Raw genomic sequence first — 25,407 nt, 5'->3', positions numbered from 1 at the left:
GCAGTGCGACAATATTTGGCCACGTGGTCACACGAGCCTGGATAACAGATCGGAAACGTTCAACCTAGCACGTTATGTAAACTTTCGCTGTTCTAAAATGGCCTAGTTACAGAAAAGATACTTTGTTTTAAAATACTTTGTTTTTAAAGATACTGGTTGTAAAGATATACAATATAAGATATATAAAAGATATCAGATATACCATGAAAAAAAACATTGACCTTTATTTTCTACAGTATTTGTCTACCGCTTTACTTTGCTGTAGAGCAGGTAAAGTTTTGAAAGAATATTTTGCCCGCGTAATATTTATGCTCTGGTAGGAATTTTTTGAAAATCTCACTTGAAAATCTCACTATAACATTTCGCTGTCATTGGCTCGTTAGGCGTTTTTCTGTGAAATCTTGCTTTCAGCATAAAACTACTCATGCGTGTTAGAAGTCATGTGGTGGCTCAACTTAACACTTAGATTGCGCATATTTCCAACTTTTTCTAATGTCTTTAAGCATAATATATTGTTGTTTTTCTTTCTTCTCAGATATTATGATTAGGTCTTGTATATTTCTGTGTTTGGTAATCAAGGTTTCTCTCGATTTTAGTGTATCGTCTTCAGATACACTATTTGGATGGCGGGCATTTCAGTAGTAAAACTTTTCTTCTTCTTGCAGTTAATAAAACATCGACAATACATCTTAATTGTTGTACTGCATGAGACAAAAATACAACAGTTACAAGGCTTATGCTGCAAACAGGTTAGTTGAGTGACTCACATCGTATGCATCGAAAGGAATGAAAAACTTTTGGAAGTGGATCAGGGCAGCAGCCACGTAGCACAGCGCTGGGCTGTGTAGCGTGGCCACGGCGTAGAACGCGGCGTGTTGTCCCACGAACAGCAGCGCCACCTCCCAGCCGAAGGTGAAGGTGACGAACAGGAAGGAGTAGGCCGCGTAGAAGACGGAAACCAGCTGCGAGAAGGTTAGCGACGAGGCAGTGAGGAGGGGAATTAGTTTACGTAGGCATGCTGGTTGGTCTTTCGGGCTTTTGGGATATTTGGATGCATATAAGACTTAAGTTAAACAAGGGTAAGGTAGAATATGCGAGTGATGAAGGTTACTTATTATTATAACTTAGACGGCGTACAGGACGGTGCAAAATTCACTAAAAATTAGAACCCGAAATATTACTTAAAGCACCTGATGTGAGGAGCAGTGCCATATAGGGGCTTCCAGGCTACGGACATAGTTATGCAGTACCCCCTGGCAACGCGTTCAATTCAAAAGCCGCAGCGCGACAGAGCCGGATACGAAGGAACACAATCCACGTGACAACCGCTAACAACTGGTTTTATTTGCACTGAAACTGGCCTGTTTATGCGCGAAGGCTTGCCATGTGACGCCACGCTTAACGCAGGTATAGTCACACGTGATCAACCGAAAGAAAGATACTGCAAACGATTAATAACATATTGCATAATCCACAAAAACAGTAACAAGATATGTGCATTGAACTTAGTTTTCTATCGCCAGGTCTCTCAATGCTGAATGCTAAGGCGAAGTGACTACGCAGAAAAAAGATAATAATGAAAACAGGGAACATGCGCACAGACCAAGGTATCTACACTCTTGGCTTGAGCCGGCGTCTGTGTCGAAAATGCAAAAAAAAAAATTAGAAGGGGTGAAACATTTGGGACCTAAACAAAACCTTGAAGAAAATCGATCTGAACGTCATTAAAAGAATGGATGGCTCGCTCATGGTCACTCGGTCCTATCTCTTGGTTTCCTTATAAATTTAGTGTCTTGAAATCTCGGCTCGCAGCCGCCCAGCTAGTAATGTTCAGCTAGAAAGTCACATGTCCTATTACGTACGCTAAGAGTACTACTCCCTGGCCCGCTCGTTGAAACATCTCCCCATTTGGCCTATATACTGGCGACCATAACCCCGAAGAAACTGCATAAACAACATTTAATAAATAGCATTTGCAATGTAGTGTCTGAATTTATTTCTGTTCTGAGTAGTGTATTGCGGCAACTTCTTTTTATTTGTCATTGGGCAAATTTTTCTACACCGTCAAGATGTGGAAGCATGATCTGTAGGGAAAATGTAACTAGGATTGGTTTCATAATTTACCCATTAAGAAAAGGGAGACATTTTCTTTGACCTCAATGTATCGATTTATATCATTTACGGCAAAGGGATAACGTTATGTGCAAGCTAAATTTAGAAATGATATGTTTGGCGACTCTGTTGTAGGAATAGGCATTCAAAGATAATAAAGGCTAAGATTGTATATGCTTAAAGGGTTCTTGTACTCTTTTTTTCTGTATATACCCTGCTGATCACTGATTGTGACAATGTTTGATGGTGACCTGCGTTGTTGTGTTCAATGTTTCCCCCCCTTATGTAATGCCCCTTCCAGGGGTCTTTAAGGACCAATAAATGATGATGATGATGAAAATGGCGAATGGGAGGTTGACTTAATAACGAAGTAACTAATTCAGTGAATTGCTTACAGACTGAGGAATGTATTGAGTAATTCACCAAGCAGAGTTAATAAAACGGTTGCTTGGTCATTCATTTATCGGCTTGTTTGACTTGCAGTAGAAACTGAACTCACACACACGCACGTAGTGACATAAAGTTTTGCCATAGTCATAAGCAATATTGTGGATAACAGCCGTGATGGGATTAGAGCACTGGCGATGTAAATTTTCCCAAAAGTCATAATTCACCCCATGCTCTGTATGAACATCAGCCATAACGTTTCCTGTATTTTCTACAATTTCATTGTTTGTGGTGATTCAGTTGAGCCAGTACAGTGGGATAGTCTATACGCTACTCGTAAAAGACATCGATAATGGTCTGGAGAGCTGGAATAAGCAATTTACTACAAATGGCGTAGATAGCCCAGAAGCCTCGAACTTTGCCGGCACATGGCCCATTACCACTTCCATAAAATCATTCATTCTCCGCAAAAACAGTTCCTCGAACAAGGGGTCTCTCTTATTGCACCGAATAGACCGGTGAAACATGATACGTGTCTTGTATTCCGCATAAAATAGGGTGAAAGCGAGTATTTCATAGTTGTAGGGCTCTTAATAAACACAAAACTTTGAAGTTTCACCACACATTGCACATACAGTGACCTGCATTACCAGCGAATATGAGCCAGACCTCAAGTACAGCTCTCTCAGACCACTAAGCGCTGTGCAGTATTGCTTTTTGAGACTCGCAATACTGGCAGTGCAAACGTGGAGGCAAACGAGATGTCCGACTAGGCCGTTATTGTCAGTAATGGTCTGTACAACAGTGTTCGTAAGTAACATGTTAGCGGTCCGGTAACAACAAGTCTGGAACAATTTTTTGGGCGTATCATCTTGCCCATTAGGAAGCTACGGTTGACCAGATGCCTGCAAAGTCGTGTACTACAAGGCACTATCTAGTAATTACGAGTCACATCATTGTTTGCGCTGACGCCATCTTTAGGTGGAGACATGTTTAAGCGCTGTTTCAATACTAGCTTGCTAGCATAGTGGTAAGTTTCAACGGGGCATTGCGGAAACCTCCCTGTTTCTCGGTTGACCAAAACCTAAAGACCTATGATTACGTATCACTGAATTACCAAAAAGTTCACCTGCGTTGCAATCTGTGTTTGAAATTGGTCGGTGTAGAACGCAGTGCTTACCGACGGTGCGACACAGGCTGTCACCCGACCTAGCACAGGATGCAGCAGATACCACTTCCACGCAGTGGCCATGACGTACTTTGTGGTCTGCCATTCCCAGTTGACAGCGTCCTACGGGGCCGGATAAAACACTGTTACTGAATATGAATTTTAATGAATAACGAAACGTGTCATCTATCGGTTATGGCGTAAACACATAGCACACGTGCATTTAAAAAAAACATTCAATAGATGTGCTTCTACACGGATGTCCTAGTGGTTGTACTAGTGGTGTCCGTCAGACTCTCATGGTGCCTGGCATTGCACACGTTCAGTTTAACAGCTAAATACCGCACCACTTTATGTTCTTGCCAAATTGGTTATCGAGCTACGCATACGAATGACTGCGTTTGCTTGATATCACTACTACCTGATCTGACTAATTTAATACCGCGGAATCTAATGCTTGTCAAGGTAAGCGAATGAGTGATAATATTGAACCTTATCTACGTAATGATCCTCAATGCTAAAAGGGCTGTAGGACAAAACTAGAATTTTTGCTATTACACTAGTTGGAAGCACATGTCGGCATAGCCACCTCAGACGCAAAGATGGCAACTTAGAACACAAGGCAACAACGCTTGGCAAAAATGTGTCTCCACAAGTGTACTCCGGCACGGAAACCTAGTGTCGTCATCGGCATGAAGGCATTGCACAGACTTCTATAGGCCAATCGCTGTTATACATGTCTACACAATGAAAATATGAGTATTTTCATGGAGTACGCATGGCTGGCAGCAGATTTAGCTTTGATGTTGGCCGAGAAATTTCTCTGAGAAAGCAATATTGTTACTTTTTCCTTGAACAGTGATACGTAAGTGTAACTGACAGGGTGAGCTTGACGATAGTTTCAGACACTGAGGAGCTGCCACAATCGTAGTGAATTATCTCTATCCTCAAATGGCACTCGCACAGGCACTCGTGCAGTCAGCCTTTTTTCGCGAGAGCTTCCATTTCCGCCGTTCTGTGGCGACAAGAATGCCACATGACCCACCGCGGTTGCTTAGTGTGCTGGGCTGGAAAGCACGAGGTCGCGGGATTGAGTCCAGGCCACAGCGACCGCATTTGGATGGGGGCGAATTGCGAAAATACCCGTGTACTTAGACTTACGTGCGCGTTAGCAAACCCCGGATCATCCAAATTTCCGGAGTTGCCTACTACTGCGTGCCATCAATTTAATTAATTAAGGAATGCCACATGAAATGAGCAGACACATTTTCTTTTGTGCTCATGGCGTCCGTTGAAGAACGATGACCTTTGCCAGGTCAGATAGCTAAGGATGCTGCGAGCTATCGCCAGATAATGATTGCAATGTGCCAAGCTTGTTTAATCATGTATGCATCGTTTTCCACAAGCTGGGTTACCTGCACAATATGTTTTTCAGGTTCCCTGTGGATCGAGGCTAGCACATGGTTAGAAGTAGATGCTTTGAACAAGCACACACGCCACCCAGGAAAGACAGGCAGGTTGTTTATCATATCAACGTGCAAAAAGGCTGTTTAATTTTCACTGTGCACGAATAATCCTTAATGAGGTGGGATATTCACATGGCGCCATATGAGTTCCATGGAATTGAAGATCACGGCACGAAACGCTGTATCAGCGTCACAAGCCTGTTTAGTGTATTTCCATGGCTCTCTGCGGAAAGGGAATGTTCTGCTTACGCAAACATGCATTTTCGAATGCGAGCTACGCGCAGAATACGGCGCGCATGGTAAGTAAGAGATTGCATTAGTTCAGCATGTATCTCGCGTGTCTAATTGTCTACTCCTTGAATTCAGGATCACTACCATAACGCCTAGTATCATGGAGAAACGAATAACTTACCTGCTTTTGCTTAAGACCGAAAGGACTGTCGTTGAAGTAACTCCAATGATGCTCCAGAAGAAAGTTTTCTAGGAAGCAGACATAATAGGTATGTCACCCTGAGCGATTAGAAAGGTCCGCTGAATCTCTGGTTTTACACAGAGCACTTTAGTGTGAGGCAAGTTTAAAGTTCTGCGACAATGAAGGATTATTTTGTAGCACCTGCAGTAACGCCTGCCCCTTAGCTCGCGTAGCCGAACTTTGCAGTGCCGAAACGTAAGGTTTGAAATTTGCAGTTCTTGATATGACGCTTCAGATGAGCAACATAACCGCACTTAACTTGTAAACAATAAAAGCAAATGCATTTGGGGGTGGGGAGAAGGGTAGCGCGATATTTCTGCAATGCTTTGATGCTATAGTCGTCGTTTTTGAGGCTAAGCATGCTGCTCACTTCTTTACGCAGACAACAACAGTCACTTCACTCAGAGTCCGACTTAAATACACCATTGTATTATGACATGTGCCGTACTTGCCCGTGCGTACCCCTCTCACTGCCATTCTTCGCTTGACAAGCATCGCACGTAGTCTTCATCATCGTGATGTTGCTGTATCAACGTCGCACAGTGTGCGACCAACTATTGTCGGCTTGGGAATGGTGCATTGCATAAACACAGTGAGGGCATGAGAAAAACGTTTCGTGCTGGGTGGTTTATAAATATATTCATTGCATCATGGCACACGTACCCCTCCCCTCCCACACCTCCTTTCCGTGTCCTCCTGAGGTAGTGAGGTGGTTAACATAGAGACCGACCAACCCGCGCCAAAATGCAAGCAGGTATTTGACTACGGTGAAGCGTAAGATAGACGGTACCAAAGGAACAGGAGACAGACGGGAAGGACGGGATGAACAGGTCTCGTCTTGCTTTGGTGCCATCTATTGTGCTTCACCGTTTCCAAATACGTATCGCAAACTGGGCCGAAATTATATTGTTTTTAAAGTACAGGAAGGCAGGCAAAAAAAAGGTTGGTTTTGCAATTCACAAAGGACGCTATTTCGCGCCTTATCAAGGGTGCAAGTGATGCAAAGGTAAACGAAAAGTCTCCATGTAATTTACTCACTCTGTTCGGTGGTCGCGAACCGCCAGAGGACATAGGCGAAAGCAGAGTAAGACAGCACCCAGTGGTACACCTTTTCCGGAGTCCACCTCCATCTTGAAAGTTGAAAATTAAGTATTGATGTTGTCGTTACGTCGCATATACGCCACAACACTTGCAATGCGAATGAAGGCACATACTCACATGCACCTACACACACAAGAACAGAGTAAAACTCATGAATGCACATATGTACGTGCGCAGAAACACCCTCACACATACGCAACGAATTACACGGACACCACGCAGAAACAAACGCAGAAACGCAGAAACGCAGAAACGCAGAAACACGCAGAAACAAACGCAGAAACACGCAGACAAACACAATCGCACCTGCCCTCGTTGTGCTCTCATGCCTTCGTTATATTTATGCAATGCACCGTTCCCAAGCTGACGGTGGTTTGTCGCATGCTGGCTTCGGCAAGGCGATATTCCAGAGGCCCCAACGTCTCCGGTTCCTTTTTGCTTCTCTTGTTCCTTTCACTCATTGTCAGCTGCGGTAATTCAAGAAAATACTAACAGAGAGGCACACATATAAGCTCACACACACGCAAAAGCATACGCGCTGATGTACAAACACATGCGTGAATATACAGACACAAATACAGGCCTCAACAAACAATCACGGGCACGCACAGACACATACAGCCCGCACACGTGTACGCACACACAAATACACGCACACATAGACAGATGTACGAGGAGATTTTATTGAAGAGAAGAGAGGTGAGGTCAGCAGGGAGAGCATGTCTCTATTCTGTTGGTGCTCACTTATGTAAGGGGTGAGACAGAACGCGAGAGGCAGAAGTCACGTGATTATGCTATATGGCAATGAGCTAATATATACACGCTGTTCGTTCAAAATGTGGATGTGCACTATGGACGCACTGAGCTCCACACATAGACACATAGAAAGACACAACAGGTGCAGAAGCATGCGCAGGAGCAGCAGCACTACCACACCCGTGCGGATGCGCATATTACAAACGTATATGCAGAGAGGGACACAGCCCAAACAGGAGCCCTAACACGCGCATGCACTCTGACACAACAACACAGGCACGCGCAACCACTGACAAATACACCGACTCACACCAAACACGCAAGCCCGCACACATGCTCACGCAGATGTAACACTCACTACAGGAGAAAACATACACGCACATATAAAGGCGGCCGCGCAGAAAACGGAACGACACCTGACTCGTATGTTAAGTCTCTTAAATTAGGCTGAACTTTCTGTACCAGTTCGAAGAGTGCACTACTTTTGTCCTTGCTTTGGTAGTGCATCGGGTGGCACCTTCACCACGCTCTTGAATTTTAGTTCATGTGAGGCCATTTCAGCGTGATTTCATGGTTCAAGGGCTCTCGCTACTCTGGAAGTGCAGATGTGCACGAGCTCTCGGTAGCAGACAACGTGGAGCAGCGCAAGGGGATTCACGGTTCGCGGACGTAAATATAACCATCTTTGATTACAACTGGAAAACACGGATAAGGTGGTAGACAGAAATTCAAGACGATGAGAAAAACGAGAACAAGGTAAAAGCAGGAGCCAACGTTTCGACAAGTGGACTTGTCTTTCTCAAGGCAACATGCGCTTTCTTTGGCACACTATATATAGGTAGGACTCTTTTAAAGGGGAGAGGGGGTAAGGCACGTGGGTGAGGTAACGATGGAGGGTGTGTTAGCGACGAGGATGTAGAACTGAAAAGAAAGGTGTGCTATTCAATGTCGGCAGAGGAATGTGAGGTAGCGCAGTGTGTCAGCCGGTTGACGTGTCACCGGCTCGCTCCACGGCTCGGAGTTTCACGTCCGGGCTAGTGCTAAGGAGCACTTCTTCCCACGATGAAGGCAGGAAGAGGTCAGGAGATCGGAGGGCAGGGGGGCCCTCCTCACAGTCCCAAAGGATGGGACTGAGCGTAGCTAGCTCGCCGCACAGGTGCCAGTACGCACTTACTCTGTCCGGGTTTATGTACGAGCATACGTAGGGGTTTGGGTATGAATGTGTCTGTAACCTGCGCCTGACACTTGTTTAGTTTATTTATTTTATCCTCAGGGCAAAGCATTACAGAGGGGAGTGGGTAATACATATTAACACTGAAAATACTAACAACAGCAGCGAACAATAAATTAGCAAAACATAGATAAGCTACAATAAGTGATAAACACAATATATCATTCCATAGAAGCGGTAACAGCAGTCCGAAACACTACAGGGTCAGGAATTATGGCAATAGAGGAAAGAAGCTGGTTCCAGTAATATGACGTGCGAGGAATAAAAGAATCCGAGAATGTTTTAGTTTTGCACGTAGAAATGCCTACCTTATGTATGTGATCTGTGCGGCGTGAAAGATAGGAAGGGGGAAGAAGTAACTCGTAGCAAATAGACCAATTATGAAATATTTTGTAAAAAAGGCACAGTCGTGCAATTTTACGTCGTGGTGCAAGTGAAGTTAGGCCCAGGGTAGTCTTCATAGTGGTTACGCTTGATGTACGCCGAAAGTCAAAGAGAATAAACCGCGCTGATTTGTGTTGTACCATCTCCAGTAGGTCGTTCAAACTCTTAACACCAGGGCCCCAGATTGATGAAGCACATTGTAGTTGTGAACGTACGAGTGTGGTATAGAGTAGAAATTTGATGCTAGTTGGGACTGCGTGAAAGTTACGTCTCAGATATCCGAGCATGGGATTACCTTTGTTGGTGGTGTGCTCAGTGTGCGCATGCCAGTTAAGGGTAGACGTAATATGAATTCTGACGTACTTATATCTTGTAACAGGATTAAGTAACACACCATTGAGAGTATATACGGGCAATTCACTATTAGCACGAGAGATGCGCATAAGTTTGCGCTTTTCAGCATTTAGTCATATTCTCAGTTTTGCCTCATGTTGAGGTAGCGTTAAGGTCAGACTGAATCATGTGTTGTCACTATAATTTGTTATTTTCCGAAAAAGAACGCGGTCATCGGCAAAAAGATGTACAGAAGAAGAAAGGTTACTGGGTAAATCGTCGATAAATACAAGAAAAAGCAGGGGCCCCAAGACGGTGCCTTGGGGCACACCGGAAAGAACAGGGTGAATGGTGGAATTAACATTGTTGACGGCAACAAATTGCTGACGGTGGTTAAGGAAAACTTCAAGCCATTTTAGAATGCTAGTGTCTAATCCTACCATGCGCAGTTTTAGTAACAAACGATGATGGGAAACCTTATAAATAGCCTTCGCGAAATCTAGCAAGATGCAGTCGGCGGTCGAGCAGCAGTCTAAAATTGCGTGAAGTTTGTGCGTGAATAAGAGTTGCTGTGTTTCGCATGAATAGGACTTCCTAAAACCGTGATGAGAAAGATGAAAAAACGAGTTTGATTCAAGGAAAGTGACAATATGTGAAAAGAGTATGTGCTCTAAGATTTTGCATAGGATGCTGGTAATAGATATGGGCTGGTAGTTAAAAGGCGAGTGTTTATTACCAAATTTATGCGCAGGAACCACCTTATGTATCTTCCAATCGGCTGGTAGTTCACCGTTTTCCAATGATGGCTGAAATATTTTAGTTAAGGTAAGCGATGAATACATTTTAGTACTTTTCAGAAACATTGTAGTTATGCAATCAACGCCAGCACTGGAAGATATCTTAAGATTATGAATTACTTTAGCTATATGGTCAGGATGGATGACTAAAGGGTACATTGGAAGGAAGTTGTTATGAGCCAGTTGAGGGAAATCCGTAGTTTCACCACTTGAAAAAAAGCTCCAATAAACATCATTCAGTACATTTGCACAGGCAGTATCAGATACAAGTTCGTCACTCGAACTCGTTAGTATTATTCTAGACGTTTCAGAGGGGTTATTGAAGCTCCAAAATTTTCTTGCGTTATTGAGCAACATACCCGGTAGAGTGCTATTCTGGTAATTTGCTTTAGCGTTCTTGACCGCAGAATTGTAACTGTAAGCAGCAGAGTGATAACGGGACCAATGATGTTCAGTGCGTGATTCTTTAGCTCAACGGAAGAAGCGCTTCTTATGGTTAGGTAAGCGCTTAAGATGCGCGTTATACCATGACACATGCAGGCGATAAGATATTACGTGAGTGGGTATGAAACGGCGGGTTAGATCTAAGATTTTGTTCTTGAATAAGAGCCAGTTTGTGTTCGCCCATCCCGAGTCGAATTCGTCGAAACGCCAGGAAAGAGCCTAGTTCCTTATCAACTTTGTTGAAATCAGCGCGATGATACATGTGTATTATTTTGGTGTGACTAGCAGATTTTTGTATGGGAATGTTCACAGAGAAATTTTGCAAAGTATGGTCGCTTAACTGGGGCATGTAGGTTATTTCTGAGCACAGTTCTGGGCATGTTGTTAGTACGTGGTCTAATGTACTTGTTTCAACTTCAGTAATTCTTGTAGGCTGAGTAATATTTTGGGTAAGATTAAACAGTGAGCATAAATTAGTGAATTCCTTGCATAGCGCCAAAGAGGAGGATGGTTGCACCGAGCACCAATAGAGGCCCCAGAAAATTAGAAACACCCAGTAGAAAGATAGATGACGAAGGGTAACGAGGTACTACGACATTATTGGTATCATGAAGCTCTGCAACAAATGTAGGAGAGGCATTAGACGGTCGATAACATGCGCCTAAGATTATTCTGCGGTCGCCTAGTTGAAGAGATATCCATATAATTTCGATCCTTGACGTTATGTGAAGAGAACATGACTCTATTTTTTACAGACTGCTATTAGTACGCCACCACCTTGCCTATCTTTCCTGTCACAACAGAAGTGGAACTGATCTGATGAATCGAATATCTCAGAATCGCGTATGTATTCATGCAGCCAAGTTTCAGTTAGGATGGCGATGTCAGTGGAGCACGCACTTATGGCTGAGGAGAGTTCAGTACGTCTTTCGATGACACTTCGGATATTAGCAAATAAAACGGATGTTCGAGCTGCGCTTAAACACCGGTCACTGCCCCTCAGTAACCGTTATGCAGATTTACAAGAGCTAGATGCAGCGGGGAGAGACGCGCGCGCTTGATTACCGGCTTGATGCGTTCTGTGGTATCTCAAATGTTTTATTGTTTACTGGGTCATAGATGTAAGATCTGTCGTTCACAACCAACTTATTGTATTTTAGCTTAAAATATGGGGAGCCGGGAAGTGATATGGCAAAGCCAATAAGCTTTTTGCGTGCTTGGCGCGTGGCAAACGAGTAACCTCCTGTCACTTGAATGTCTTCTTTGATATCCTTTTTACACTTCAGAATTTTTTCTCTAGTTTTGAAGTTGTGGAACTTCACAATCACCGGACGGCATCCAGAATCAGAATACCGCCCTAGTCGATGAGCCCTATCGATGTCATTCGGCAAGAGTTCGGGGTCAACGTATTTTGACAGGACGTTTAGTTTTTTTTTCTGTTACATCCCATATTTCATGGTCATTCTCATCGGCGATACCATGAAAAACTAAATTATTTTTACGTCTCTGGTCTTCTAATTCATGAATTCGTGCCTGCAGCAGTTGATTTGGTTTGCGAATATCAAGAGCAGTGCATTCGAGATCCTGCTTTACTTCGTCTGTTCTTTTTTCTCGAATCAATTTTCAAGTTTACTTTGTGGTGCGGGCCTGGTAGTATTGGTAGTATTGGGTTATGTCATGACATGAGTGCAGGAGTTCGTTTGAGGTCTCCGCGTCCGTCAGGCCCACCGCTCGACTGAAGAATCCTTGAGTATTTTGGTGGACCATTTCGTTCCCTGGATTCCCCGCATGAGGCGGCACCCATATCAACTGTATTAAGCAGGATTCTTCACTGTTGTATAGTGACTGTAGCATCTTTAGTGTGGTGTGTGCCACTATCCCTCGCGCAAAGTTTCTATGGCGGTTTTGGAGTCGCTTATAACTATACAGGTGTCTATTGAGGCCCCATCGAACGCAATGGTGGCTCCTTCTGCTTCGATGGGGGTGGCAGCGTGTAGGAAGCTCGAAGCTGTCGGTTCCTTGAGCCCTCGACCTTGAACGGAGAAAACGACGTAGGTGTAGGGTCGATCTGAGTTCTGGGCTGCGTCGACGTACGCCACGGCGGAGTTGGTCCCGTACGTGTTATGTAGGGCCTGGGTCCTCGCTCTTCTGCCGTCGTGGTGGCCGGCGAGTGTGTTTTTGGGTAGCGGTTTGATGAAGAACACGCCCATTATGTGTGGTGGAATGGTGGCGGTGTCACTGCTCGTCGTGGACGCTCTGAGGCTCATTCGAGTGAGGATCCAGGGGCTGGTTTCGCTACCTTGGAGACGGTGAACCTGCAATGTGCGGTTTGCTTCAATCAGTTCTTTGATGGTGTTGTGAACTCCCAGTTGAAAAAGTTTCTCGGTGGACGTGTTTCTTGGCAAGCCGAAGGCTGCTTTGCATGGTGTCGCACAATGCAGTCGATGCCAGCTCGCTCTGTCTTCTGTAACTGTAGGTATGGTAGTGCATAGGTGAGACGCTTGACGACAAAGGCCCGGTTGAGTTGTAGCAGGTCTTTCTCCTTCATACCTTGCTTGCGCGCGCTCACTCTCTTTAGGAGTCTCGTGGTCTGGTTCCACGTAATCTGGACCCAGTAGATGATGCGGTTCCGCCAGTTCTGCTGTAGTAACATGCCCGGTACTCACATGTGCTCGACGTGGGTGACGGGCTTCCGGTTAGCGCGCACCGTGATGTGAAGTGGGGGTGAGTTGTGCTTGCTCCGGTTGGATAGCCAGATCAGGAGGAGCTCCGACTTGTGCTGAGAGCACCGTAGTCCCTCTGCCTTCACGTGTTGCACGACGATGTCAGTTGCGTGTTGGAGCGTTTCTACAACTTCGCCGTCCAACCTTTCACACGTCCAGAGCGTGATTTCGTTAGCGTATAATGTGTGTCTGAGTCCTGGGACTTCATTCAGTTTCGGAGGCAGGGTGCGCATTGATAGGTTTAATAGGAATAGTGACAAGACGGCGCCTTGCAGCGTGCCTCTATTCCCGAGCCAGATTGCAGGTGAGCGCAAGTCCTCTACGGCAAGCTCGACTGCCCTGCCTGTGAGGAACGACCTGATATAGTTGTAGGTTCATTCGTCGGGATGTAAGTCGGCTAAGCTGTTGAGCACGGCAGCGTGGAACACGTTGTAAAAAAGTTTTATGGACGTCAAGACTCAGCAGAGCTGTCGTGCTCGAACCACTGTCTGCATGCAAGAGGTCGTGATATAATTGAAGCAGAACGTCTTGGGTAGACAAGTGTGCCCGGAAACGGAGCATCGTGGGTGGTGGGAGTTTGTGTTCCTCTGCAATGGTCTGCAAGCAGCAGAGTATTACATGCTCCATGAGCTTGTCTAGATAGAAGGTGAGTGAAATGGGGCGAATATTCTCTAGGTTCAGTTTCTTGCCTGGTTTTAGTATGAATGTAACCCGTGCGTGTTCCCACTCAGGAGCTAAACGGCCGGAGCACCAACACTCGTTCATATATTCGGTTATTGCTCCCACCGACTTCGGGTCGAGGTTATGCAGCGCCTTGTTCGTAAACCCCATCGGGGCTCGGAGCTAACGTCGTGCGCAGCTTGTGCAGCGCAGCGCAGACCTCTGCCTCCAAAATTTCAGCATCCAGCTGTTCATCGGGAGCTACGACGTAGTGTGGCATGTGCGCGTCGCTCTGTCTCAAGGTGTTAATGTGCCGGCTGGCGAGCTCCGCAAGCAGCTCCGCGTCGGTGCCTGGGTGTTGGGATATCACTTGCGTAAGCTTCTTGCGTGTCATCGACAATGTGTTTCCGGGATCCAGCAGGTGTCGCAGCAGGTGTAGCAGCAGGTGCCATGTCTTCTTGCAGCCCAGCTGGCCTTTGAGATTGTTGCAGATCTGGCTCCACTGCTGACGTTCCAGTGTAGAGGTTGGAGCCTCTATCTCCCGTACGAACTTCGATATGCGCCGTCGCAGCTTGCTCTTGTGACGTTGGCGCTTTCACCTGTGCGTGAGGCTTTCGCGCGCTTTCCACATGTGCAGGAGGCGGGAGTCCGTCGATGGCTGTTATTGAGGTGTCGCCATTTCATACGTCGTGGAGGTCAGATCGGGGCTCAGGGACCTGATCCATTCGTTGAGATCCGATGTGGAGTCGGGTGCCGTTTCTTCGCGTAGTTGACGGTAACGAGTTAATGTAATGATCGCTACCGACTGTGTGGCCTTCCAGCGGGCGCCTGGTATGTTCTTGAAAAGGGAGATGTCTGGCGGGGTGTTTCTACACACACTGTTGCCGACCCGTGTTGGTTGTTGTGGGTCGTTGACGATATTAAGACCTCGATTTTGTGTGGCCTCCCATAACCAGGTGCCCTTGTGGTGGGGTTTTGGGTAACCTCACTCCGTATGTTTGGCGTTGAAGTCGCCAAAAATCAGAAGTTGTGCTCCTTTGGCCAGCAGGGACGCTTTGCGGAGGACTAGTGGAATGTCAGTTCACTTGTCTCGTGGTGGGTTGTACAGGCTGAGGACGACGAGGGTGCTGTCTACCCTTCTCCTCGGCAGTATTTCAAGGAGTGTATGTTGAATGTTTGTGCCTTCCATTTCGTGTTGTGGGACTGTAAGGTTGCGGTATGCAAGGATGGCCGTGTTGTGGTGAGGACTGTCAGCCAGTACTAGCTCATTTTATGGGGTGTAACCTGGTTGTTTTACTTGAGTGTTCGTCTCTTGGAGAGCTATGATGTCTGGTGTGTCTTGTGTGTTGTGTTGGATGTGAAGCTGCAAGTGCCCCCACTTAGTGCGGTAGCTACAGTTCCACTGCCATACTGTCAGGGCTGTTCGTGGAGCCATGTTGCATTGGTGTCAGTGTCGGGGACTGCCTGGCGGGCTTGCGTGGGTTTGTGGCTGGTTTCTTATAGATTTCCTCCAGGATGTAGTTTTGGCTGGTGTCCATTCTTTCTTGTAGTTCGGCAAACTGTGTAGTGTGTTTGGATTATGTTGCCTCCTGAGAGCTCTTGAGTGTGTTGTACGTGTTTACCGTGTCCATGCAGAACGCGTGAAATTCGTGAAGATGTGTGTCTATGAGTTGATTGATCACGTTAAACGGACCTCCAGCTTAGTTTCTAGAGCGGAGATGGCCGCCGTTACGGTTCTGGCAATGTCTGCTTAGCTATCGAGCTAAGCAGTGGATATGGCTGTTTTGCGCTAGTTTGAGATTTGTGGCTGTGGTGCCACGTTAGTAGAGGGGTAGGCGGATTCCGGCGTTCGTAACTCGGGTGTGGATGTCGGGGTGGATGGGTGGGAGGCGAGGCCCTGTCTATCTTAGCTTGAAGAGATTGGATACAGCTAGTTAATTTAGCTATCTGCGATGGCTGAGCGGAGATTTGGGCTTGCTGAGCCGAAATCTGGGCTCTCAAGGCGGTATTCTCCTTGGCCATCTCCTTCACCTGTTAGCTGGATGCTAGTGGCGCTGGGTGTTCCTGGCGCTAGGCCACCATCTTGGGTGGATCTCAGGGATCTCGGCTGGACAACCGGTGCCGGCTTTGCGAGTGGGATCATTTAGTTTAGTGAGATCTCGGGCTGCTGGTCCTGGACCGAGACCTGCCGGCTCGGCGTTGACATTGGCCGTTGCAGTTTAGCGGCGGGAACGACGTCGACCGGGCTCGGAGGGACGGGGAACGGCTGTTGGAGGTGCGGAGGCGGATCGCGCTGCTCCGGGTAGCCTGGGAAGGTTCCCACGCTTCCTTCGTTTGTGAGGTGCGCGGCTTCGTCTTGACGAAGAGGTATTTGCAGTTGGAACTGCAGGTGTTTTGTGCCCTAGCGAAGACGATGCAGCGTGGCGCGAATGTTGGTGTTTCGCCCTCTTTGGGTGCAGTATGCTCTCCGCCATAACGGTGGCATCATTGCTTACGTAGGAAGGGATAGACGTCCGTTCGATGGTCGATTTTGAGGCAGTTGTAGCATGATTCCACGCAGTTGTACAAAGGGTAGTCTTATGTCCGTGCCGTGATAGAATATACACTTCCGGAGGTCCTTACTTGTGAGGTGCCCTGTGTGGCGCATGCGCCTGCCGCTCACAACAGGCACGTCGGGGTTGCTGGCTTGAAGGTCTACCAATATCTTTTTGTCCGAAAAATCGTCGAACGCGGGAAACATAATGTTTCGCACGGCATCGTCCTGAGGAGGAGCGTACACGTGGAGGTCGACGCTGCGGGTGCCGACGCTGATGGATTTGATGCGGAGGTAGGCTTGGGCACTGTGAGAGTCGACGACGCTCTGCGTGAAAGTGTTGTTGGTGGGCTGAGTCCGCAGGCGATCCCGGTTCGCTGGTGGTTGATCGCGCAATGATGCTGTCTTCAGCACGGCTTTGTGTAGCTTCCACGGTGGAACCTTCGTGAGGCCGATGGGTGACAGCGGGTGTCCCACGATGAGGATGACGTCCGCCGGCATTCTAGGAAGTGGTGCCGTGGTGGGTGCGGCTTGGCGTTCGATGTGCTCCGGCCGCTGCCATAGGAGCTCACTCTCGCACTCAAGTTGGTAACTTCGTTGTCTTGAGTCCTGAGCTCGCGGCGTCGTCGTTCTTGAGCGATGTAGCCAGGTGATTTCCAGGAGTCGTTCGACCATTCTTCCTCGGAGATAAGTTGCACTTTTACCACGTACTCTATGTCGGTGGGCGAGCGGTGCACGTCGAAGGAGCAGTTGCTGCGGCGCAGAGCCTACAGAGGGCCGTGCTCGCGCTCAGCCCGTTAGGCTTAGGGCGGCGAACCGCGTGATCCGGGAACTAAAACTTTCCTGGGGGAATCTCCGTAGGTTTAACGTGGAGAGGGGTGTCTGTGTGATGCTGATACCTTCCCGCACCTACTCGTGCAGGAATCATTCAAGTAAGTGAAGTTGGCGCGGGGAAAACACCGAAAATCGCCGGAGCCAACGTGGAGTGCGACCGCATTCTTCGAGCACTCGCAACGTCTCCTTGATCAGTAACACTTCTATAGTAGCAAGTTGCAAGCAGTTGAGCGCTTTAGCGAAGGCGTATGATTAGGTAGCCAATTCGTTGCAAGAATGGAGATCGCACTGTGCGGAATCTCGACTCCGCCAGTCGTACTGCGAGAGGAGGGAAGTGCTGGCATAAATGACTTTGCCTCTCTATTGTTCGTCGACACCGGTACAACACGGACCCTTTCGATCGCGAACAAGCCCGATACAGATAAAAATGTTCGGTAGTCATCAAGAATGCCAGCTGTTGCACGGCCCAACAATCCGGATCAGGGTGGTTGAGCTCACTCGACATTAAAGTACAGAGGACAGCCTACGATCACCATCTACGAAGTCCGGATCGTGAAAAATTGTGGTAGAAAGTGCTCGTGTAGAAGCACCCACTCTGCATTGGGCTAGGCAGCGCTTCAAAGTGCTTGAGTAGCAGGGGTATTATCTTCTCAGGTTTCGACAGCTCAAGGTTTCGACAAACAGTCGTTGTGTCGTCCGACGCGATAGTAAAATCTTATATAATGGTAATTGTGACAAGGCTTTTCACGCAAGCTTCCTCACGCTTTTCTTTATTTATTGACGAATTCTTCGCCTCTTTTTTCTTGTTTTCATTTCTAACATGCCGTCATGTTGCACATCACGTCACTCGCTGCACCTGCGCAAAGCTGCCTGCTCCGGCCGACGCTCAGCCTGGCACTCAGCGGAGGCCACGAGCCCCAGTGTCCCCTTTCATAATCGACACCAGTTGCATGCGAGAGCCCCCTTGACTGACTGCGAGACATGGACAAATATTTCGCACGCACAAATGTTAAAAAACATGGCATGCGAAAATGAACAAGAGCGACTTACCTGACTGCCATCAACAGCAGTGGTGCACAAGTGTCTCCTCTTTTCTTTTTTTTTTTGAACTACCTGCCCGGAAATACGTAGAATTTCCCGAGGAACGCGTCGGCCCTTCGTGTTTTCGAGGCTGTTGTGCCACTGAACCACAGGCTTGTGCGCACAAATGCACCGGAGCGAAAATCTTCGCAGCCCGTATACCCGGAGGCAACGCCCCAATACGCGACCGCGCTACCTGGAGGCGTCATCTTCAATTGTTTCCGCGAGCGGAGCAGCTCAGTTGCATCCGTAGCGCCACCTAACCCAGGTTCGGAAGTATATACCTATTATAGTGAGGTCGAAAACAAAGAGAAAAATATTGCCTCTCTTTAGCTATGGATGCGCATTAGTCGAAAAGGCCTAACTGCTCTGCGGCAGGCGGATGAACTCGTCCTTGGCTACGCTTTCCTCCTCGATTTGCGAAGGCCGTGGAGTCCGTAGCTTCCGCCCTACGACTGCATTTGCAAGACATGAACTCGAGGCGCTGAGCCGCGCTCTCTGTAGGGAAGCAGAAACAGCGCCTCTTTCCTCTTTCCGCAACCTCTCCCTCTAAACAGGTGCGCTAGTCTCGATGACTATAGTTTAAAGAACGCGAACAAATTGAAGAGACCTGCTGCCAGTTATTACCTGTGATGTCCAGTTTCCTGCATGTGCGATGATTCCTTCGTGTCATTAATCTTTTCATCAGCCGGAACTGCCGTGCGCATTTCTGGCGCCGCGACTGGAACCTCTCTCGTAGGTTCCACTTTTTTTTCTCAAGCGCGTCTCACAACAGTACCGACACAAGGCGTCAGACACGAAGGTATCTGATTGCTCACATACGTCAGAGAGTGAGGGAAGTGAACGATGAGCGGAAGAATGAAAAGAAAGATAAATTACAACGAGCAAAAGAAACTGGCTTTCACTTTGCAAAAGGCAGAAGCGCCGGGGGTCGAATTCACAAAGCTTTTCGTCGGTAAGCTCTGTTTGCCTTTGAGCAGGCACCTTTACCAACAATATGTCAAGCATGAAGATTCGCATTGTTTATTTTTTACGAACACTTGTAGCTTCTAACGTAACAGATATATGTGAAAATGGGCTCCGTTGTGAAAACCTTTTCTTTGCAAAACGACGGAGGCAAATAAGTGCGGGATATTGTACAACGTTATTTCTTCCGGTTTCTTTACCCTGTCTTTGAGCTCTGCAACAAGTAAAAACCTGAAAGGTGAACTTTTGAGATATCTTTTGCTTTATTTGAGTAAAAGGCAAACATAAGGAAAAGTTTAGTGATGACGTTTCTCACTTCGTTGATTGAATTTACAGTCTCGAATGCATATACTATATTATGTTTCATCATGCTGTCATGAAAAAAATGGCATCATAATTACATTTCACTCACGTTATCATGCGTACCTCACCTGTCGTGGTGGCTAGCTATGGGGTTGCGCTGCTAAGCACGAGGTGACGAGATCAAATACCGACCGCAGCGGCCGCATTTCGATGAGAGCGACACGCAAGAACGTCCGTTGTCCCGTGCATTGGGGGCACGTCCAATATCTCTTGGTGGTTCAAATTAACCCGGACTCCTCCACTACGGCGCGCCTCATAATCAAATCGTGGTTTTGGCATGTAAAATTTCCGAATTCAGTTCACCATACATATATCACACGTAGTTAAACTCGTCAGATTCGGAAGAATCTCAGTTACGAAATGCATATTCAGATCAGTTCTACTTGTTATTGTCAACCAGTCTTTTACGGACGTAGAAAAAAGAAACAAAAAACTGGGGACTCATAATTGGTGGTAGTCACGGGCTAGTCGCATTTGCTAATATGTCTAGCGTTAGGATTGGTGAGAAGTGCTCCTAAAGACGCTCCTGGTGAAGTGCATTTTGTGAACACAGGCCAGGCTTTCTTGATCAGATCGCAGGAATTTATTTCGCACGAGCACCTATACTTGTATGTTGGCAGGAGTTTGTTCTAATAAAAGCGTCCTCTGTTTACTTCAACATACATATACAGGTTTCCCAGCACATGATGGCTCCTCGCATACACCTTATTTATAGATTTTCACGTCGTGTGGTGGCAGTAGAAATTCACTACGGATTTGATTTTTTGCGCCATCGGGGAAGATGCAGTGGTACGGCTCACACAAAGTATCGATCTCCTTGAAAACCAGTGGCAACAAAACAATTACACGCTTGGCAAACTGTGTCGCTTACATCTAGCTTTTTCTTGTACCCGAATTATTGAGCTTGTAATTTTATATGAAGTTTTCCAAGGAATGAAAGCAGTTGACCACCGGTGTGGACACTGGTCCTGAGCAGGTTAAAGCTGTCCAGTCAGAACTCAAATGTGTAAACGTAGACAGCCAGCCATACTTTGTTTGCTTTGACAAGTGTTCTATGCTCATATTCAAAGGTAATGGAGCCCCTCAGCCTCCTTCCTATTCTAACCGTTTCAAAAGAAGAGTATAATTCCTCTCTTGTATGGCGACGTTGCAGTACGTTTATTTATGGAAGCTGCACTCTACACACTGAGTATTCCCGGGTTTCAAGAGCAAGGAACTTGGCTCATGTCATGGGCAGTACACCAAAGAGAGCATCGATACTATTTTAGAGAGCAGCCAGCGGATTGCAAATCTGTTAGAAATATATTATCGGCCCTTTGCTGCGAGCGCAGCTGTGGCAGAAATCCCAGTTGGGGTTGCGGCCTTCTTCAAGGCAGGTGTATCTTATCGACGCAGAATACCAAAAAGACGTCATTCGGCACATTTGCATTACTTTAAGTTATCGCGAGTACTCTCCTCTCTCTTTTGAGGTTCATGATATGACGCTGAAGTTCTTGGTCGCTGCTGACAAAACCCTACGAACTCCCACGAACACGAATCAACAAGTCCTTTGATATGTCTCTCTGGACTCGTTGGGGAGGTTGGCGATTTGATACTATTACGTGCCGCCTACCTTCCTCTAAGTTTTGTTGTGCGTCACTGTCTGCACTTCATGTCAGTGTAAGAGAAACAAGGTGAATTTAGCACCTGTTACAGTGGGTACTGTGTTACTGCTAAACGAAAGAACACACAAACACACCTGCTGACGCAGACACGTAGCGGGTTTCCGACATTTCTCTCACTTGCTGCTCTTCAACGCCTGCTGCGCAGAATATGTCGTCTCACTGTGACGATGCTCAGCCAGCCCACTATATTCTAAGCAGGAGTGAAAGGGAGCATCGACCTGGAATATAAGTTCGAAACTTCTTAGTAGAAGCGCCGTGATAACACTGTGTACAGGATAATATTAAAACCAAGTTACGAGTAACGAGACCTCGCGTTGCACGTTTGCAGCAAAAAGTTAGACACGTCATCTCCTTTGCTCCAGGTGGCGCCCTTAGACGATGAAGAGTGACCCGGATTGCGCAACTATGCTGGTATGAGAACAGAGGCCGTGCTCAGCTAATACATGAGAGCGGTAATACAGATCTCGGGTTACACGCAGCTGTCGAAGCACTTGAGCCATGTAACCTTAATTTCCTTTTTTTTGTCTGCCCCAACAATGAAGGCTGTGCTGAAGGTTGTGTTGACGGCTGTGGAAGCCGTTGGGGTAATGGGGTTTCATTTTTCGTAGGAACCTGCGGGCTACGAGAAACGCCAGAGTAGCAGGCGTGGGCGAGAGAGACGGCCTGGTGGTTACGGTCCACCCTTCTGCTTTTTTTTCTGACGTGAAACAAAGGTAGAACACACGGGCACTTTTACAATAACGTTCTTAGGTAAAACTAGGCCACTACGTTTGGGAATCGAGCCCATGACCTCGTTCTCATCAACAAATCAGGCATCACAGGCAGTGAGCATGGGGACGGGTTCGTGTAAGGTGTGCTACGCATGATGCCTGCGTACCCGCCGTGGTTGCTCAGTGGCTATGGTGTTGGGCTGCTGAGCACGAGGTCGCGGGATCGAATCCCAGCCACCGCGGCCGAATTTCGATGGAGGCGAAAACACCCGTGTACGTAGATTTAGGTGCACGCTAAAGAACCCCAGGTGGTCAAAATTTCCGGAGTCCTCCACTACGGCGTGCCTCATAATCAGAAAGTGTTTTTGGCACGTAAAACCCCTTAATTTAATTTTTAATGCCTGCGTAAGAAGCCCTATGTCTGTTCGTGGACGCATGGTCGCAGTCTTCGGTAATGGTTCCAGCAATATTTACGAAGCAGTCATCGGAAGGAAAATGTTAGGCGAGGTCAACAGTAGTTAGAACAATTTGCTATCTTCAAAATTTCTCCGCGACTTGAGGTGATCGCTTTTGAAGAAATTTATTGATACGCTGCAAGTTCTCTCGGGAGGAGCACAGATAAACAAATGAAGTGCTCAGTACGGAATCGAGTCATCTTTCAATCGGCCTACAAAACGCAGACACTAATCACGACGTACTTTTCCACCCCTCTGTGTGAAAGCCAACCCAAAACGTTTCCGTCGTCAACCTGATTTCAGCGACAGGAAAACATGCCTGAAGTAAAGAGGTCGATTTAACTTAGAATATACTGTTATGAACATTGGAGTCAAATAATAATAACGCAGCTCCAGAACCACGAAAGTAGTCTGTTTTACTAAAGTGTACATAAACGCTGCTTCGTCTGCCTGAAAACTGTGCCTGTCTGTGCGGCTTATTTTGCGTACACTACACTCAACAAGGCCCACAAAGGTTCCATAGTTTCCACTAGACAGATCACTGCAAATTCAGCAGCTGCATCTCTTATAAACGCAGCGTGAATGGCAGTGAGAATGGCCCAATGCAAACTATCTGAAAACATATGGTTGCTCCTAACATTTCTGTAATCTACCCACCATGTGTCTTCCAAAAATTGTCCAAAAACAAAATGAGACAAACGGTGTTTGTTCGTACGTAGTAGAGGAATTTGCAGACCTATATTAAAGGTTATAGGATAATGTCTCTTCGCAGCCAACGTACCATGACAGATGTTTCATGCGACCTTTTGTTTCAGGCGGCCTAACACAGCTGCGTAAATGCAGTTGCGGTAGGTCGATGTTTGACGCGTTTTCGTCGGGTGTCATCCTTGCTGCAGCTGTGACGGAGGTGAATGCGCGTCAAGTATGGAATTGGGATCAGAGAGGCTTACGGTCTCGGCTTATCAGGATAGTTTACGTATGTGCCTTTTTATGCGACAAAACGTCCTCGTACAGAACAGCATATGGGGTTTCAAATTACACGGTTGCCTAGAATGCACTTGGGTAACAGTGAAGCTGTAGTCGCAAGCAAACACTTATACGATCCCTTGGTAAACCGTGTCAGCGTCAGCTCTCGAGTATTCAAAGCAATTAGCAATGTGACCAGACACGTTCGGGCAAGTAAGCGTATGACCTTTTGAAAAGCAGCCCGTGTAAATCTAGTGCGAACAAGTGCGTTGAGAGAGAGAGAGGTGTTGCTTGACAGAAAAGAGGAAAGCGTGCTGACCGCGCCATAACTATACCAGGTGTCCCAGCTAACATTAGCCAGCTCTCGAAAATAAACAATAGAATATACAAGGACCGAGCCAATGGTACTCGGTCAGCAGGGTCGCACCACACCAGGACAATTTTTGTCATAATTGAAATATCGATATCGATATTTCAATCGATATATCGATATAATCGAAATATCGATATCGATATATTAACTAACGAACTCTTTAAATACTGAATGGAGGGCGGGAACATTGAGAGAAAAGTAATAATTGTGTTTTAAAACACAGCGATTCAGTTGTTTTCAGTGTGCTTTGTCATCGCCCATACTCATAACTACCTCCAGGGCTACTTCGTGAGGCTAACTGCGCGCAATTATTTTTTTTTTTGCGCGTTAAAAAGAAAACGCGCGCAATATGAAAAGAGCCACGTGATTACGCGTCCGCGCGCCTCGACACCAGCGGTCCCAGCCGGTACTTGGAGGAATTGACTCTACTTAATGCCTGGCTCGGCGGTCACGTGAAAGTGGCGAGGCATTGGTGTTGGCGTTGATCGCGGCGCGAACTGCGAGCTGCCTTTTCCGCCTCAAAGGGGAAGCCAACGCAGTGCGCTCCGGCATTGAGGAGGAAGTCAAATGCAATGAGCAGAGTTAATTCTTCCGAGTAACGCCTGGGACGCGTAATCGTTTGTCTATTTTCATATTTCGCATGCTTTGTTTATAACGCGGAAAAATTAAGTACACAAGACATAGCAGACTGAAAACAGCTGGATCGGATATTTTAAGACGTAATGATTACTTTTGAATCAGAACTCGCGGCCATCGTTCAGTAATCAAATTGGGTAATTAATCTCACCTTGTTATCCATAAATCAATTATGAAAGAAAAAAATGCCCCTGGTGCGGTACGCCAGTGCTGACAGAATACCATGGGATGCATGCTAGTATGTTGCATGTTTTATTTTTGAGAGCTTGACTAACGTTAGCTGGGACACCTTGTACAGCACCTTGCTAACACCTGATTACCGGTCAGCAGTACGATGCAGGAGGGGAAGGAACGTAACGACGATAGAAATAGAAAGAAAGACAGAGCTCGGAGCTGACAGCTCCTTTGGCATAAGCTAAACATGCTCTAGAGGACGTGCAGAGCAACACATGCCGCCGCAGCCGACACACCTTTTGGGCGCGAATCGCGCTAACTCGCGTACACCAGGCCCGTCCTCAGTGCTGACCAATAATCAAAGTTGACCAGGCTACGATATGCGTTATTTAAAGCGCGGATGGAACCACTCCTTCCACGCGGCCGGAGCAGGCATTGGACGCTGTCGAGGGAAAAGGTTAAAGGGCCGGTGCCTATCGAATAGCGCTCGACGGGCTGCTGAAAAAAAGTGGCACTGTGAAGCATCAGTGGCCTCAAGCACTGCCTCTTGTGCGCAGTGGTAACTCAAGTCCGATGGGGCGAGTCTGAGGCGAGCCTTTCACGCCGCAGTTCCCCACGC

The 25,407-nt window shown here is 46.9% G+C and overlaps 1 protein-coding gene across 2 annotated transcripts in view; it reads right to left on the bottom strand.

Annotated features, from left to right (window-relative positions):
* Window positions 1-19,244, bottom strand: part of LOC135904781 (protein-cysteine N-palmitoyltransferase Rasp-like) — a 40,753-nt gene extending 21,509 nt beyond the window's left edge. The window contains exons 1-5 of one of the 2 annotated variants that reach the window (XM_065435763.2): window positions 19,109-19,244; window positions 6,644-6,735; window positions 5,546-5,613; window positions 3,680-3,790; window positions 768-962 (exon numbers count right to left, since the gene is read on the bottom strand). In XM_065435763.2, coding sequence (XP_065291835.2) covers window positions 768-962; window positions 3,680-3,790; window positions 5,546-5,613; window positions 6,644-6,735; window positions 19,109-19,188 — 546 coding nt within the window. In that variant the 5' untranslated portion in view covers window positions 19,189-19,244. Of the gene's footprint in view, window positions 1-767; window positions 963-3,679; window positions 3,791-5,545; window positions 5,614-6,643; window positions 6,736-18,451; window positions 18,892-19,108 lie in introns of those variants that run through there. The other variant, XM_065435764.2, reaches the window with a different exon arrangement.
* Between the last annotated feature and the right edge of the window lie 6,163 nt (window positions 19,245-25,407).

This window comes from Dermacentor albipictus, chromosome 7 (genome assembly GCF_038994185.2).
Source record: "Dermacentor albipictus isolate Rhodes 1998 colony chromosome 7, USDA_Dalb.pri_finalv2, whole genome shotgun sequence".
NCBI classification, from domain to species: domain Eukaryota; kingdom Metazoa; phylum Arthropoda; class Arachnida; order Ixodida; family Ixodidae; genus Dermacentor; species Dermacentor albipictus.
The sequence above is the reverse complement of the archived record's forward strand: the minus strand, read 5'-3'. Positions and strand labels throughout refer to the sequence as shown.